This window comes from Pteropus alecto, unplaced genomic scaffold, assembly GCF_000325575.1.
Source record: "Pteropus alecto unplaced genomic scaffold, ASM32557v1 scaffold44, whole genome shotgun sequence".
Classification (NCBI taxonomy): Eukaryota; Metazoa; Chordata; class Mammalia; order Chiroptera; family Pteropodidae; genus Pteropus; species Pteropus alecto.
Genome location: NW_006436812.1, coordinates 8,553,668 through 8,570,325, shown reverse-complemented (window position 1 = coordinate 8,570,325; position 16,658 = coordinate 8,553,668). Strand labels below are relative to the sequence as shown.

The window sequence follows — 16,658 nt, the reverse complement described above, 5'->3', positions numbered from 1 at the left end:
CTGGGAGTCAGCACCAGATTCTCAACTCAACTTTATTCCAATAATTTAATAGAAAATTAAAATAATAAATAATACGAAACAGTAGCTGAGCTGGTACAGGCCCAGGCCAACGTAATACAAAGTTAAGGAGGTAGGGAGAATGGTGGGAGAAGGAAGAGGGAAGCAAACTACCATGCACAATGATTGGGAGGCAGCTCAGAACGTGATGGGTGTTATAAGGGCTGGCTTAACACTTTGGCATGTACAATGTACTAAAAAAAGAGAAAGGGAATTCTAAATAATTTTAAATCAGCTGATGAGGGAAGATAGCAGGGCAAGGATGGAGATGAGGGAACAAAAGTAGGCCTTCTGACGGGCTCTTAGGGAAAGGGCTGGAATGTACCGTGTTGTTAGCAATGAATTGGGAATGAATGGAAAAGGGCCAAAGTGAACTGTACCATGCAATGAAGGGACAGAAGGGAGACCCACGACTTAGCCAGCAAAGCCGAGGCAAAGATCTGGGAAGGGGAGGAAAAGAGAGAGGGACTGAGTCCTAGTGGCAGGAGGAAAACAGGGAGCAAGATCAAGGATCAGTCCTTGAAGACAATCTGTTGGCCATGAGGACGCTCGTCATGGGTGATGTGGCGCCGGACATGAATCCTGCGGACACGGTGCTCTCGGTTTTCCTCATCCTCCCCTCGGCTTGCCCTGCCACTTCCAGCTGCACCCCCTGTGGCCTCCAGGAGGGCTGGGTCTGGGACCCGGGGAGTCTCGTAGATCAGGATGTTCAGGGTTTCCTCAAAGATCCGGGCCTCTGGGAATTCCACCTGCAAAAGGCCAGCAATCCCCAGTTCCCACCTTCTGGTCCAGTCACAGAGCTACCCCTTCCTCCAGCTGCTCTGCACTGGCACACCTCCTAGCCTTTGCAAACACAGGTTCTTTAGCCTGGACTGTCCTCTTTGCAACTTCTTTACTCAGCAAAGTCACACTAATACATTGAGGTCCAGCTCTGAAGTCAGGCAGCTATATGTTTTCTCTTCTTTGCTATCAAGTCTCAGTGTGTTCTTTCATTAGACAAATATTTACTGAGTGGCTGCACTGTACCAAGTGTTGTTCTAGGCAATGGGAATATAGCAGTGAACAAAACAGACAAAGTTCCTATCTACAGGAAGTTTACATTCTAGGTGGAGGACACAGACATACATTTAATTAAATATAAACTGTCAGATGGTGACAAATGTTATGAAAAAAAATATAGCAGGAAAAGGGGTAGAGATGGCTATGGCCAGGAATGTTATAACTTTAAAGGGGGAGTTCAGAGAAGGCTTCACTGCAGAGGATATTTGACAAACAGCCAAAGGAGGGGAGGGAGGGAGCCAGGCGGATAACTAGAGAAGGAGCAGTCTGGGAAGAGGCAATAGCAAGTGTAAAAGCTTTGGGGTAGGTGTGCGCGTAATATATTATTTGACAGCAGCAGCAAGGAGGCCAGTTCAATGAGACAGAATGATGAGTAGAAAGGATAAAGTGAAGAGTTGATTGGGCGTTTTCCTTGTGTGGCTTGGAGGAATATAACTAACATAACTCTTAACAAGCTGCATTGTAATTATTGGTTTATTTTCCTATCTTCCCAACTAGAGAGGAAGCTTCTTAGAAGCTGGGTCATTCATTCATTCATGCATTCAATAAATGTTTCCTAGCTTCCACTACGTGATAAACTCTTCTACTATCCTCCACAAGTGCTAGAGAGGGAGAAAAAATACAGCCTACCCCCAAGGAACTAACACCTTGCTGCAGAAGTAACCCCGCTCCCCACTCTCCATCCCCAGACTACAATAAATACCATGTTTAGCTAAGAAGGAAGTTTGACATCTTTGTCTGGGGTTGTTCAGTTTAAAGTTCATAAGCAAAAATCCCAAAAGAAGTGATGCCTGGCTTGGGTCTTAAAGATTAAGCATAAGTTCACTGGGCAGACAGGGATGAGGAAAAATAATCCCAAGAAAAAGGAAGAATGTGTGCAAAGGTAGGGAAGTGTGAAATAGCATTGGGTACTTGAGACTTGCAAGATCTCTGGTGTATCTGAGGCACATTCCTCATATCAAGGTCAGAAGAGCCCAGGCTGATAACATCGTCAGGAACCAGATGACATATCATGACTTACACAGCTAAGACCCCAAAACTTGGAACTCTGGTTCCTGACTCTCAGTGATGGACTTTCCCCTGCCCGATCTGCTGAGCTGCCTTTGTCCAGGGAGGGTCCTGGTCCTGCCCACCACCACAGCCCTTCCTGACCAGGCCCTGAACCCCTTCTGACCTTGGTCTGCTTCTTCTCCGTGGCATAGACAATGGAGGTGCAGCACACCTCAGCGATTTTGCGGCCCTGCCCGTAGAAAGACCAGCAGCAGATCTCGTCCCCCAGTACATCCTTGAGGAAGAGCAGCCGCCCGTGGAAGCGCAGCGCCAGTTTGTCAAACAGCTCGATGTTCTTAAGTAGGTTGTCATCCGAAGTGCTGAGGACCAGGGGGCCAGGTGGCCTCAGCACAACTGGCTTCCCTCCTTCTGTTCCAGCCCCCTCCCCTCCTCCCCCCACCTGCATAGGTCCAACCCAGGGGTTTGGCGCCCAGCAGGGAGCTTCCTCAATCCCTGGGGCTAGGCTAAGGAGGCCTCAGAAAGGAAGTAGCATTTGCTGAGCAAATCCCAGTACAGCAGAGTAGCTACTTGTGCAGTCTCTGGCTTCACCTGGCATCCTAGCTCCACCACTTTTTAACTGGGTGACCTATGCAAGTTACTTCACCTCTTGATGCTTCAATTTCCTCATCAGTAAAATGGAGATCACAATAGTACCTCCTTCAAACGATTGTGAGGATTATGTGAGTCAATAAATGTAAAGCACTTAGACAATACCTGTTGTAAAATAAGCACTTAGTAAACACTAGTCATTATCTATTCCTCGCCTAACCCATTATTTATTGATAAAACTGAACCTCAGAAGTGAAAAATGACCTGTCCAAAGTACCCAGTGGGTAAGCGGTGGAACTGGAGTTTGCATTCAGTCAGGCACACTTTTAGTTCCTCTGTGTGGCCATCGCCCCACCCCCCACCCCTCCTCCTTCCCAGGGCCGGGAGTAGGGCTACCTTTAGCCCAGGATTCCACCCAGTGCACCTCCCTGCTCCCCTGGTGGTCACCTGGTATAGGAGTACTTGTTGTTACTGCGGTTGTGGAGGAGCTTCACCACGGGCTGTTGGGGGAGAGAGGATGGAGAATGGTGGGGGTCAGGCTGCATGGAGAGGCCCCCAACCTCCACCCTACAGGGCTCAGGGGCCTCACCTTGGAGGTGCTGGCCAGGAGCTGCTGCTCCTCCCGGGGAGATGTCACCGTGGGGATGAGGCACAGCGGGGACAGGTTCTCCCTTTTTTGCTGGAGAAGAAGCGGAAGGTGGTTAACAGTACAAGCAAAGATCACTCACTCCCTCACTTAAAAGTTTTCAAAAGCTGCTTGCTGCCTTTGGGACAAAATCCAGACTTAGTGGTCCATAAGGCTCTGCAGAATTCGACATCTCTGATCTCATCTCTACCACTCTCCCCTGCCTGCTGGGCTTCAACCCTACCAATGGCCTGTTGCTTGGCACATCCAGCATATATCCACCTAGCCCTTTGCTGTTCCCACTGCTGGAAACAGTCTGCACTCAATTGTTTGCATGCCTGGCTCTTTCATCCCCTTCAGATCTCAAAAATAGTGCTCCTCAGAGGGTGCTAGTTCTCCTCCCTCAGCTCCCTGGCTAAAGCAGCCTCCTCTACTTCCTATTCACAGTATCAGTTCACTTTCTTTGAGGCACTTAGTTCCTCACATTTTCTTATATTTGGTATATTTGCTCATGGTCTGTCTCTTCCCACCTGGGAACTAAGTGCCTAGTATACAGTAGTTGCTGTTGACTAGTTCTACTGACTGAACAGCCTGGCTGGCTGGAGAGCTGGAGGCAGAATCAGAACCAGACACAGGCTTTTTTCTTCTTTTAGAAACGTCATGTCAGAACCCCTCTCACCTCTCCCAGTCTAAAAACTAGATGTGCAATTCTAATACAGACTCCAGATTTTTTTTTTGAGAAATGAATAGGACTTTTGTAAAATTAATATGGAAGAATAAAAGTCTATTATTACTTAGGTCAATTTTTTAAAAAAGCCAAAAGAGACTGACCACGCCAGATATTAAAATAACCAAAAAGCCATAATGAAAACAGTGTGGTTTTGGTACAGAAACAAAAACAGTGGAATATAATAGAACTTGGAAACAGACTAATGTACACATGAGAACTGATGTTTATAAAAAGGACATCACAAATCAGTGGGAAAAGTATGGAGCATGTATTGGTTATTGCTGTGTAACAAATTATCCCAAAACTTAGCTTAAATCAACAATAAATATTTATTATATCTGTTTCTGTGGGTCAGGAATTCAGGAGTGGCTTAGCTGGGCGGTTCGGGCACGGGGTCTCTCGTGAGCTTGTGGTCAAGTCAGCTGGAGCTGCAGTAATCTGAAGGCATGAATGAGTCTGGAGGATGTGCTTCTGAGAAAGCTTATTCATATGGCTGGTAAGCTGATGCTGGCTGTTGGCAGGAAACATGATCCCTGTTACTGGGACCTCTCCATAGGTTGCTTGAGTGTCCTCATAACATGGCAGCTGGCTTCTCCAAAGCAAATAATTCAAGAGGGAGCAAGATGGAGCTAGTTTTGTCAGCCCTATTCAGTGTGGGAGGAACTATGCAAGCGAATGAGTATTAGGGAATAACAATTACTGGGGACTGCCTTGAAGGCTGGCTCCCATTGATTCAAATTCCTCTCATACGCAAAATATATTCATCCCCTGCCAGATCTCCCAAAGTCTCATCCCATGACAGCATCAGCTTGAAGTACAGAATCTTGTCATCTACAGCAGGTCCAGGTGGGGATGAGGCTCCTTGGGAGTAGTTCCTTAACTATAGCTTCATAAGTACATTTGCTCTTGATCTGAAGACCTGTGAACTAAAGAGACAAGTTATCTCTTCCATACACCCAATATACAATGGTGGAACAGGCATTAGGATAATCACTAGGGCACTCTTTTTCAAAAGGGTGGGGTAGGGGACAGAAGGCACATAGAAGTCACTGCTTCATAGAAATTCTGTAGTCCAGTTAGACAAAGGTTGGAAGCTCTCAGATGCCTACTCTTGCCCCAAAATGACTCTCTATGGCTCTTGGCTCAGGGTGCCCTGAGTCATCCTTTCTTTTCCATGAAAGACAGTCCATGCTTGCAGCTCCATGGTTTCCTTAGCCTGCTTCCTCCCTGTAGAACTTTGGGGGTCCAAAGGCCTCTTCTCCTCTTGCATTGTATCTGTCCCTTTCAGTCCAAGCTGGCAGTGTTTCTGCTAATGGAATTCCTAAAAACTTAATGGGTGTCTTGTGAGTCTTGGGGTTCAGTTCATTAGACAAAATCCACACCCAAAAAGCTTTTCTCTTGCTTTGGGCTTGTGCTGAGACTGCTGAGGGACAACACCCTTAGGATTCTTAGATGCACTATTATTTGATTGAATGGTTCTCTGAGACATCTTCTTGGATATTTTTGAGGTCTGAAGGATTTTATAATCACACCCAAAGCTTCATTGTAGACCATGTTTTACTAACAATGCCCTGTATTTGAGCTTTACCTAGAAGCTGTTTGTTCATTTTAACCTCATTTGTTATCTGGAAAGGCTGGGAATTTTCAAACCCAATAATTCCTGGCTCCTTTTCGTGCAACTGTTTTTCCTTTAGCTTCCCATCTCCTCTTTTATTTTACTATAAGCACCAAGAAACCTGGTATCACCTTCAATATTTTGTCTGGAAATCTCTTTAGCTAAGCCACCCAGTTCATTAGGTATGTTTTCCACTTTCTACATTACTATAAGAGACAGTGTTGCTACACGTCTGCAACTGCATAACAAGGATCCCCTCTGCACCTGTTTCCAGTATATTCCTCACTGCAGCCTCCTCGAAGGTCATTAGACTCCTATGTACAGACTCTTTAAGGCCCTTTAGGCCTTTATGAACACTCTCCTCAGTCCTTCCAGCTTCTGCCCACTTCCTAGTTCTAAAGCCACTCCCACATTTGAAGTTTTTGTTGTGGTAGAACCCCATTCCAGATACCAAACTCTGTTATCTATTGCTAGGTAACAAATTACTGCAAATTTAGCACCTTAAAACAATAAACATTTATTATCTCCCAGTATCTGGGGGTCAGGAACTTGAGATTGGCTTAGCTAGATGGTCCTGGCCCAGGGTCTCTCATGAAGTTGCAGTCCAGATGCTGGCCAGGGCTGTAGTTATCTGAAGACCTGAGTGGGCCTCAAGGATCTGCTACTGAAATAGTTCACCCATGTGGCTGAGAGTTGTGGTGGCTATTGGCAGGAAGCTTCAGTTCCTTACCAAATGGACCTCTCCCTAGGGCTGCTTGAGTATCCTCATATGGCAGCTGGCTTCCCCCAGAGTGAGTAATCCAAGAGAGAGGCAGAAACAGCAATGTCTTTTATGACATAGCTTTAAGTTACACACTATCATTTCTGCAATATCCTACTGGTTACATAAGTCAGCCCTATACAGTATAGGACAGGACTAAACAAGAGCCAGAATAAGCTGAATTGCTGGTGGCCATCTTGGACACTAGCTACCATAGATTAATAGATGCCATTGGGAAAACTAGTTCACTCTATGGAGGACAAAAAAAAAGAGTTAAGTCCCTTCATAATTCACATTTACAATAGTGAATTCCATTTAGATTAAAAGACCTATGTATGAAAGATAAAACTATAAAGCTAATAGAAAATATAACTAGGAAAAAGAAGCTTCTTAAACAAAATCCTAAAAAGATATACCATTAGGCAAAAAAAGAAAAAAAAAGAAAGAAGAATTTGACTGCATGAAAATCAAGAATTTCTCCAGTTGACAATGGGAAGTAAGACCTTACAAAATGCCTACGTAATAATGTTGAGGGAATGACAGAATTGTGATTATTCTACAATATAACATAATAGAAAAATACCTAAAATTACCTAAAATGTATTCTAACCAAAATGTTTAATATTAATCCTTTAAATCTACCATCTAGTTTATAGGAAACTCAGGGTAGGGTAGGGTAACAAATCAAATGACACAAGTAAACAACTAGGAAAACTTGGGAAGTGGGTCACTGTGCAGAAAAACTGGTGGTCTATTTAACAAGTCAACATCACGAGAATAAAAGGTGTTGGAAGAGGCTTAAAGAACATAATATGCAAGGATCTAGATTGAGTCTTTGGTTAGATGAACCATCTACAAAAGACATTTCTGGAACAAATGGAGAAATTTGCGTATGCCTTGGACATTAGATAAAATTTTATTGACATGGAGAGATGGCAATTATTAACAAACAAACAAAGCAGATTACAAACAGCACATACAGCATGACTATATTTTGGCGTGCGCGCACAAACACACACACAAAACAATCTAGAAGGACATTTGGTGCTTTCATGTTTTTAATTATCTGTTTTCTAAATTTCTATTTTATATATATATATAAAATAATATGTATTACACATTATATAATATATGTGTAAAAATAATATATATATAAAATAATATGTATTACACATATATACTGCTTTAAATATAATAAATGGTTATTTACAATAAAAAAATAAGGATTTCTATTCTACAATAGATGCTACAGACAGGTGGCATTCTAAGAGAAAATACTGGCAACATCTAAAACTGACTACAAATTATTATCTGAACAGGCTTCCTCAACTGGGGTTCTCCTGAATCTCAAAAACCCAGCAAATAACTTGAATAACTATTTTCTCAACTCTCCTGAGTATGATCGGTAAATAGTACTGTTCCAGATACATAGGAGAAAAGTAAATTTATTATGTACAATACATGCCTTAGGGTAATAGGGCTTAATTCTCCCTAGGAATTAAAATAAAATATGCAAGGATCTGTAAAGCAACAAGAAAGAGATAAAAAAAAAAAATCAGTAGAAAATTTGGTAAAGAATATGAGTAGGAAATTCACAGAAGGGGAAACCAAAAAAAGCTATTATATGAAAAGATGCTCAATCTCATTAGTAATCAGAGGCATGCAAATTAAAATGAGATCACTCTATACCAATCCAACTGGCAAAATTAGAACACTGGATGATGCTATGTATTGTCAAGGATATGCAGAAATGGGATCCCTGATAATCAAGAATATAAAGCGCCACTACAGCCATCCAGGAGAGTAATCTAATGATATTGCTGAAGTTCATTTGTATGTGTCCTGTGACCTAGCAATTCCACTTCCAGTTACAATCATGATAAATCCTGGCCCAAGACTCACAAGGGCACATGTATGAGGATGCTCACAGTGGCACCATCTGTGGGAGCAGAAAGTGGGAGGCAATCTAGGTTTCCAATCTCAGGGGAATGCATAAATAAAATATGGTGAATGCATACCATAGATTCCTGTGCAGCAGTTAGAAGCAAAGAACTAAATGTACATAGAGCAGCATGAATAGATCTTGAAAAAAGTGCTGAATTAAGAAACAACACACAATCCATAGCTCAATGCCATTTATGGAAATTTAAAACACATATAAAACAATGCTTTAGCTTTTCAAGGGTACAAATATAATCCAAGCATATGTATGAAAACATACATACATGGAGGGTTATCTGTGGGGAAACTGGAAGTAGGCAAGGGATTGGGAATGAAGGAAAAAAACAAAAAGAAAAGATTTCCATAGACCAATGAAGATTAAGTGCCACACGCTGAGGAATATGATGAACTCGGTATTCTGTACCTAAATCTTAAAGAAACAAAAACCTTCAAACAAACAAGTAAAACCTAGCCATGAGGGGTGGGGATGGCAATGGTCTCAGGAAAACCTGAAAAGGAGACAGCTGGAGCATAGAAGAAAGCTGGGAGTCAGATAACCTGGGAATAAATGTGAGCTCTGCTGCTTTTTGACCTTGGATAAATTCTTAAATTCTCTCATGGTATTTTTTTTTTTTAATGTCACACAGGGGTTACAAGATGTACATACAAGAAGATAGAATCGGACTTGACACACACAATGATTCTGTGGGTGTGGATAACATTAGATAAACATTAGATTCAGGAGTGGGTGTGAGATAACATTAGATAGATGTAAAACTATAGAGCAGACATGCACTTCCAAGATCATAGTTGACACTTTTTAATGTATACAGGACATCAAAAAAGAAACTCTTATAATCTATTAATATTGTATCATAAAAGAAAGGACATTTTTAACATTGTAAAAATAAGACAAAATAAAAGGCTTTATGTAAAACTCACTGCATTGTATTTTTCTCATTTCCTTATCTTTTGGAACATGAGGACTGAATGCCAGTGGGAGGAATTGACTCACTCAAGGTCACTCAGTCAGCTATGGTGGCAGTGACACTTTACCCACATATCCCGGCTATGCTTTCCAAGCTCTCCTCCTCAGAATCCTAAGAGATGCACAGAAGAGAAGTCCCGCAGGGGCTCTGGAACCCCCAACCCTGTTTTATCTGGAGCAGCTCTGCTTCTAACAGATTTCATTGCAAAAAAAATTTTTTAAGGTTGAGAAGGAGGTGGGTGCTGCCTCCCAGGATAGAACCAGATCACAGAGGTCATTATATTCCACAATAGATGCAAATTTAAATTGATTTTTTTTTTCCTAGTGGAACAAAGGAGTTGTGATTTCTGAGCAAGGGAGAGAATAGACTGGGGTTGTATTTAAGGATAATTACTGAGGTGGTAGTGTAACAGCTGGATTGGATGGGTAGTAACAACAAGATGCAGAAAGAACAGTCATTTAACCATATAAAAGTCTTGGCGTGAGGGTAGAGGACAGTACTACCAAATTCTCTGGAGTCAATGGCTAGTCAAAGCCAGGCCAGAGGCAGCCTCCCCAAGCAGAACCCTATATTTCCTTTTTTTTTTTTAATATCCTAATATTTAACTACTCAGGCAGCTCTCACAGGGACATGGGCATAGGGGCAGGACTCAGGAGGTGAGGGAGGGACCCTCACCTGCAGTGCCAGCTGGCAATCCTCAATCAGGCCCTGTACAAGGTAGTAGCGTGCTTCGCCTAGTAGCTCTCCCAGTTCTCTGGTACTCTCAGGCAGTGGCACAGACCCGTCCCGCAGGTAGTTGAGGATTGTGCCAAAGTGGCGGCCACTCCGGTCAATCAGCACCCAACCTGGTGGGGTGAAGAGAAGAAGGAGAAAGAATAGCTTTGCTGGGGGCCCTGGAGCTACAAAATTTTTATGAAGAAAGGATTACAAAGCTACAAGTCTGAGAACTGACCTTTCACAAACCTTTGCCTTATCCAAGAAAATCCCATTAAAACATGTCCAGTGGATATTCCCATAGGCCCCTTTTTAATGTACCCAGCCAATGAGAATCAATTCCCTAAGTCTGTTCTACACTGAGAAGGTTCCCACCATGAGGAAGTTCCTACAGATTAGATAATCAATAAACCTCTAAGCTCTTGTTAATTCTAACCATCCTATTTAATTAAAATGTCTACCTCATCTTCCAGTTCACTACCATTTTATCTTTACATTCTTCATAGAACTTATTACTATCTGAAATTACATGTCTTTTTTTTTTTTGGTAGGTTTACTTGCTTATTATTCTCCCCAACCCCGCGAAAAAGTAAACTCCGTAAGGCTAATCTTATCATTTTGATTTACAAACTATCTCCAGTGCTAAAGTATCTGGTAATTTACAAATACTTATTGAAAAAATTCTTCACCTTTAGATATTTGAAGACTCTGCTCTACCTCCCATAACCCTTGTTAACCCACTCTGAACCCCCTCCCCCAAACTTTAAGGTTCCACTTGGGAATGTGGGGCCCTAACCTGAATGGAACACTCCAAGAAGGTAAGGTTCTCCAGCCAAAGAGAATTGTCCATTCTCCACTCTGGTGTCCCTAGCTAACCCGAAGCAGCTTTCACCTTCTACAATCTGCATTTACAGATGGATTCCTAGAGTGTGTTAGGGGAAACACAGAGACAGGCAAGACCCTCCAACTCTCCAGGCTGGTTGTTAGCAGCGCTGAGGTGGAGAGGAACAAAGGGCTGGAAAGTTGGAAGAAACTGAGGAAGGCTGCCTGGAAGGGTGCTGCTGGCAGCAAGGCTGGTTCCTAAGTTTTTTGAGGTGAGGAGTGAAGGGTGGGAGAACTGGATGGAAGCGGTAATGAAACTTCTGAGGTGACAATGGCGAATCGCTACAGCTCCTGGCAGAGTTGGAGAGGGGGGCTGTTCCATAAGTGTTGTTAATTGCTCGGAGTAAAGACTGGGAGAGGAGGGAGATTATGAATGAGAAAGGGGAGATTAGATGGGATGTAGGGGCTGGAGAAGGTGAGAATGAATTGACTGGATGATAGTGAAACGAGAGAAGGGGTATGAAGACGCTGGGTGATGGAGGATACTAGGGATAAGGGAGACGGCAATCCGAAGGATGGAGGACAGCCCAAGTAAGGGCAGCGCGCGTACCTCCGGCGTCCGTGAGCACCTCTGCGCGGCCGCTGAACATGGCCTTGAGCATGGTGTCCTGTCCCGTAAGGGTGCGCAGCGTAGTGTAGTGCAGCGAGCCACCTACGTTAAGTTTCACGTACTTGCTGTTGGGGGTCAGTGGTCTGAGACCGTAGGCGGCGGAGCCAGGCTCGAGTCCCGAAGGCTTAGGGACTTCCAGGGACAGGGCCTCGGCCGCCGCCGGGCCCGAGGCCTCTGCCGACATGCCAGGTGGTTAAGGCGGCGGCCGCGACCTTAAGTTCTCTCCGCGCCCTCCAGACGCTCCCAAAGACCCCGGGACCCACTCGCCCACACGTCGCTGCTACACAGCGACACCGACCAACAGCGCCATCGCGCCGGCACCTCCCGGAAGCCGGGCCCAGCAGAGCGCAGGCGCGCCGAAGAACCGCCCCCGACTTCTCGAGGCCCGGAGTGCGGAGCATGCGCAGTGGCCTCGGCTGGGTGACAGGTCGCGCGCGGACTGCGGCGGTGATGACGCTGCGCGAGGAGCGCTCCTGTCGTTAGTACCGGCGATTTGGAAAGCGACGTCCCCGCGCAGTGGTTGAGTTTCCGTTCTCAGAGCGCTTCCCGGAAAGCTGAGGCCCGGAGAAGCAGGAGGGATAGGGCAAGGCTTACCGCCTGCCTACCCTCAGCGCTGCAAACAGCACGAAGGCAAGCTCTTAAAGAAGGCTATTGAACAAAAATGCAGCTGAGTAGATTTAAACATTGAATTGGCTTTATTCAGCCATTTGTGAATCAGGCAGCTTCCTATCTAGAAAATAGGCGCTCCTCAAGCTGGAGAAAAGGAAAGGTATTTTAAAGGCAGAAAGGGGACGGGAAAAAAGGGGCATTATTAGCAAAGAATGTGTTATCTCAGGCAAGGTCACCCTCCCAAGGGGACCCAAAGGGATCTGTGGGGCAGGTTATCTCACTAGAGCTGACCAGGTCGTTCCATGTTGACAGGTTAAAGGTTACGCCCCTGCAAGAGGTTGAGACTGCAATCAGGTTAGTTATTAAGTCTTGGTTTGTTGATGTGGGGCTTAGCACAAGTGACTCCATTTTGGGCCTGTTGTTTCTTTTTAACAACGCCAAAGGGGAGTGGCCTCCCAGGGGAAGTGGCCATAATGCTAGGGCATGCAGGGTAAGTAAGATAGTTATAGAGGGTCTCTCTGAGGAGATAATACTGAGCTGAATCTGAGAAGCAGCAGCCACGTGGAGGTGTGAGGGCAGAGGTACAGGCAGAGGGAAGAGCAAATACAAAGACCAGAAGATATGAACAGGCGTGTATTTAAAGAGCAGAAAGGATGTCAGGGGTGGCTGGAGTAGCTGAGTAAAGGTCTTAGAATCCCAGCTAATGTCGTGAGACGCCCAATCCAGAAAGATAGAATAAATAAGATAGAAACATTGTTGACAAGAGAGTGTGGTGAAAAGTGTGATATAACAGCTGATCTTAATGTCTGGCAGGGGGATTTGCTTTAGGGAAAACTAAACACAGAGAATTGTAGAACTGTGGGGAAGAGGTGGTGTTTGCTCATTTTGCAGTTTGGACAATGTATTCAGATATGATTATGGAATAGGCTTTCTCTTTAGAAAGTCACTTTGTGTGATGTTGGTGTTCTGTGAAACTAGATGCTCAACAGGGCAACAGTGCTACCAGTTCACTGGGTGATCCTGGGCAAGTTACTTCTCTCTGGGCTTGCACGGTTCTTTTTTACTGCTTAGTGAGGGGTGCCAATTTAAATGCCTGCAGGGGGCAGGTAGGACTGTAAATGAATGGGGTGGACCAGTTATAAGGTATTGGAAATAACAGGGCCTGTGGTGACTTGTGGAGAGTTCATATTCTATCAAAGGGGTTGCCAATTTTGATTTTTCGAGTGTAGTTGGTAAAAAAGAGAAAAGCAGCTAATGGCAACTGGGAGTTGTTTTGCCCTCTCCCTCCAGAAACCTTGGTGTTGCTAGGGGCCCACCTGGTGTTATCTAGGCTGCAGTGTTGTCCTGTTGAGCATAAACAGTTTCACAGAACATCAACATCACACAAAGACACTCTAATGGATTGATAGAAAGACCATTTCATAACCATGTCTGAACACATTGTCTAAACCACAAAAATGACCAAACACAAGCCCCTCCCCACAATATGAATGACTGCTGTGTCTACAAAGTACAGCTTTAGCCTTGATCCATTCCTCTGAACTTCTAGATAAGAATTATTAAGATAACTAAAAAGAATTATCTCTACTTCCTGACAACATACAACCTAGAGAAAATCTCCCTTTTCTCAAACCCTCCTAGAAAATCACCTAACAAGCCCAAATTCTGCAGTAAGTCCTTTCTAACATGTGCTTGCTGAGATGCCCAAGATGGGTTCCCCGTGGAGTGTGGTCTACCGTGTTCAACTACAGTTGTGTTCCTGGCGGTCTTTGTCTGAAGGGCATTGTCATAAATGGAGGATCCATGGAGATCAACTAAAGCCCTCACTACCATGGACTGGGACTCTCAACTCTAGTAATAATGTGCACCTCTGAGACCCCTTATCTCTAACCGAGGTGCCATCCTGCCCATAGTTGGGAGAAAAGTTCTCATTAAAGAGTCGTGATGTTTTGCCGAGAACCTTAAGCATTGAGATTACTTTGTTTTCTTTGGAATAAGATTCTCCTGGATTTTTCTCAATGAGATTTTTAATTTTCCTTGTTTAAATTGTTTTCTGGCCTTCATACCTGCTCTTATGGTCTGTTCTCTTGTCTTGTGTTTTAAATATTGTTTGTCTGCAAGAGGAAAAGTATAGGGAAAGGATGGGTGTGCAGCCTTGGATGTATAAGGACATCACAAACCTGTTACTGCTCAATCTCTGCTGGCTGAACACAATTTGTCTCTCTAAATTTAAAGTTGAGGATACCAAGTGCTTGGCAGTCATGTAACTAGTTAGCATGCTGGAGACTTTTTGTTATCAGAATTAACCAGGCAAATTGCTGCATCAACCGAGTTCCAATAAATCTGTCCTACAACCATCCCCAAAGACTGTGGAATTCAGAAGATATCTCAGACTTTATCCAAAATTTGTCCTTTGGATAAACTTTGCCTTGGGTAACCATTTCAAACCTTTATAAGGACTTCTTCCTGAGTTTTGTCTATATCCTTGAGAACTAGTTTATTTCATTTCTTCTGCCCAGAACAAGGACATTTTTTCGGCCTCTGATCAATGACAATTGGCCTTTGACCAACTTCTGGAAATACAAGGTTACATGGCACCGTCAATATGGATACTCGTGCCAACTAAAACTGAACCAAATACCTGCTTCCTTCATTTTTTATCATGTTCCTCTAACTCGTACTCTTATTTTCCTAACTGACACAATTTCATTAAGGGCAATTTAGAATTGCAGTGGTTGTTTTGGGGAAGTTTTGACAGATACAAGATTGTTTATTTGAGAGGTACCTCAGAACAAAAGGAGAAGAAACCCTCACAAGGAGATTGTTGTTTGTCAAAAAGGTTATTTTGTGGACGGAAAAAAAATGGTGTAGATGATAGAGGCTCTGTTTATCCCTCTGGCGAACAAAGCAAAGCTGTGACAGAAACAAGGAGCAAACAGCAAGGAAAAATCGCCTGCATCTAGATGAACAAGCCATAAAACTACAGAGAAATCTAAAAATCACCCTGCAATGGCAGAAGGTAAGATGGGGCAAGGACGCAAGGCTGCCTTGTCCCAAGCAGCTGAGTGGCATTGAGGCAGCGGCAGTGGCAGACGCCTCTTAAAGGGGCCACGTCCACGAGCGGACTTTCGCGGTAATGGACCTGCTCACTCTGAGCACCAGTGCCAATTCAGCTGCATGCAGGGGGCACCAGAGACTTACAGGAAGATATTGTCGGAGTGAGGGTTTAAGCAAGACTCGCTCTGTACAGAAGTGCCGGTGGTATCCATTGTTCCTCTGTTGAGCCCTCCCCACTCCCAGTGTGCAGACTCAGTGCCACCATAGCGGAGATGCCATCAAACTGGATAACAGAGGTCATTCTGTGCAGAGGATTCCCTGAAACTCCACCTCCCTCAACTCATGGCCCCACCCAAGCCACATTCAGGTGTGTCCTTTCTTAGTCAGGCGCTTCTGGATGAGCAGCCCCTAGACTCATACTTGGTGGCAGCTGGTCTCAGTTTCTGGTATGGCCTTTTGAGGCAACTATAAGCACAGCATCTGTAGATTGTTGGCTGAATCTTAATAGGTGGCCCCAGAGGGGCGCAGGCTGAGACTAAACTTGACCTGCAACTGAACCCCTCTCAGGACTGTGCCACTGGACACCTACTACACAAAGCCACACTAACAAGATTGGGAGACTTAGGAGCTTTGCTTAGTACATAGAAACAGACACAGAAAGGCAGCCAAAATGGGAAAACAAAGAAGCAGAAACCATATGAGAGAATAGAACAGAGATCTGGAAATAATGGAGTTAAGCAATCTAACAGATACAGAGTTCAAAACGCTGGTTATAAAGATGCTCAATGAACTTATGGGAAGTGTGGATGAATTCAGTGAGAATTTCAACAAAGAGATAAAAAAAACATAAAAATGGAAATGGAAGTTATAAAAGGGAACCAGTCAGAAATGAAGAACACATTATCTGAGATGAGAAGTATATTAAATGGAATAAACAAAGTGAATAAAGAGGAGGATCAAATAACCTATATAGAGGATGGAAAAGCCAAGGACACTCATCAGAATGGCAAGAAAAAAGAAGCCAAGACTATAAGCCAAGACCCATAAGACTGGCAGCAGATTTCTCAAAGGAAACTATAGGACAAAAAGGCTTGGCACAAAATATTCAACATGATGAAGACACGGGATCTACAACCAAGAATACTTTATCCAGCAAAGCTATCTTTTAGAGTTAAAGGACAGATAAAGAGCTTCCCAGACAAAAATAAGCTAAAAGAATTTATCATCACCACACCAGTATCACAGGAAATGTTGGAAGGACTTCTTTAAGAAGAAACAACATGTATCAAAAACAGGAATAAAGAATGGTAATAACTACATTCCTATCAACGAGTACCTCAAATGGAAAAGAATTAAGTGCTCCAACCAAAAGATAGAGTGGCTGAATGGATAAAAAAAAAAGACTCCTACA

General features: G+C 43.8%; 1 protein-coding gene across 1 annotated transcript; it reads right to left on the bottom strand.

The window, feature by feature from the left end:
* Positions 1-13: 13 nt before the first annotated feature.
* On the bottom strand, positions 14-11,953 carry KCTD13 (potassium channel tetramerization domain containing 13). Its single transcript, XM_006914100.3, has 6 exons — positions 11,522-11,953; positions 10,051-10,220; positions 3,305-3,394; positions 3,163-3,215; positions 2,291-2,486; positions 14-806 (listed from the first exon to the last, which is right to left on the bottom strand). Exons 1-6 carry the CDS (start codon positions 11,763-11,765, stop codon positions 570-572), a joined length of 990 nt encoding a protein of 329 aa, XP_006914162.1. The 5' UTR covers positions 11,766-11,953; the 3' UTR covers positions 14-569.
* Positions 11,954-16,658: the final 4,705 nt, after the last annotated feature.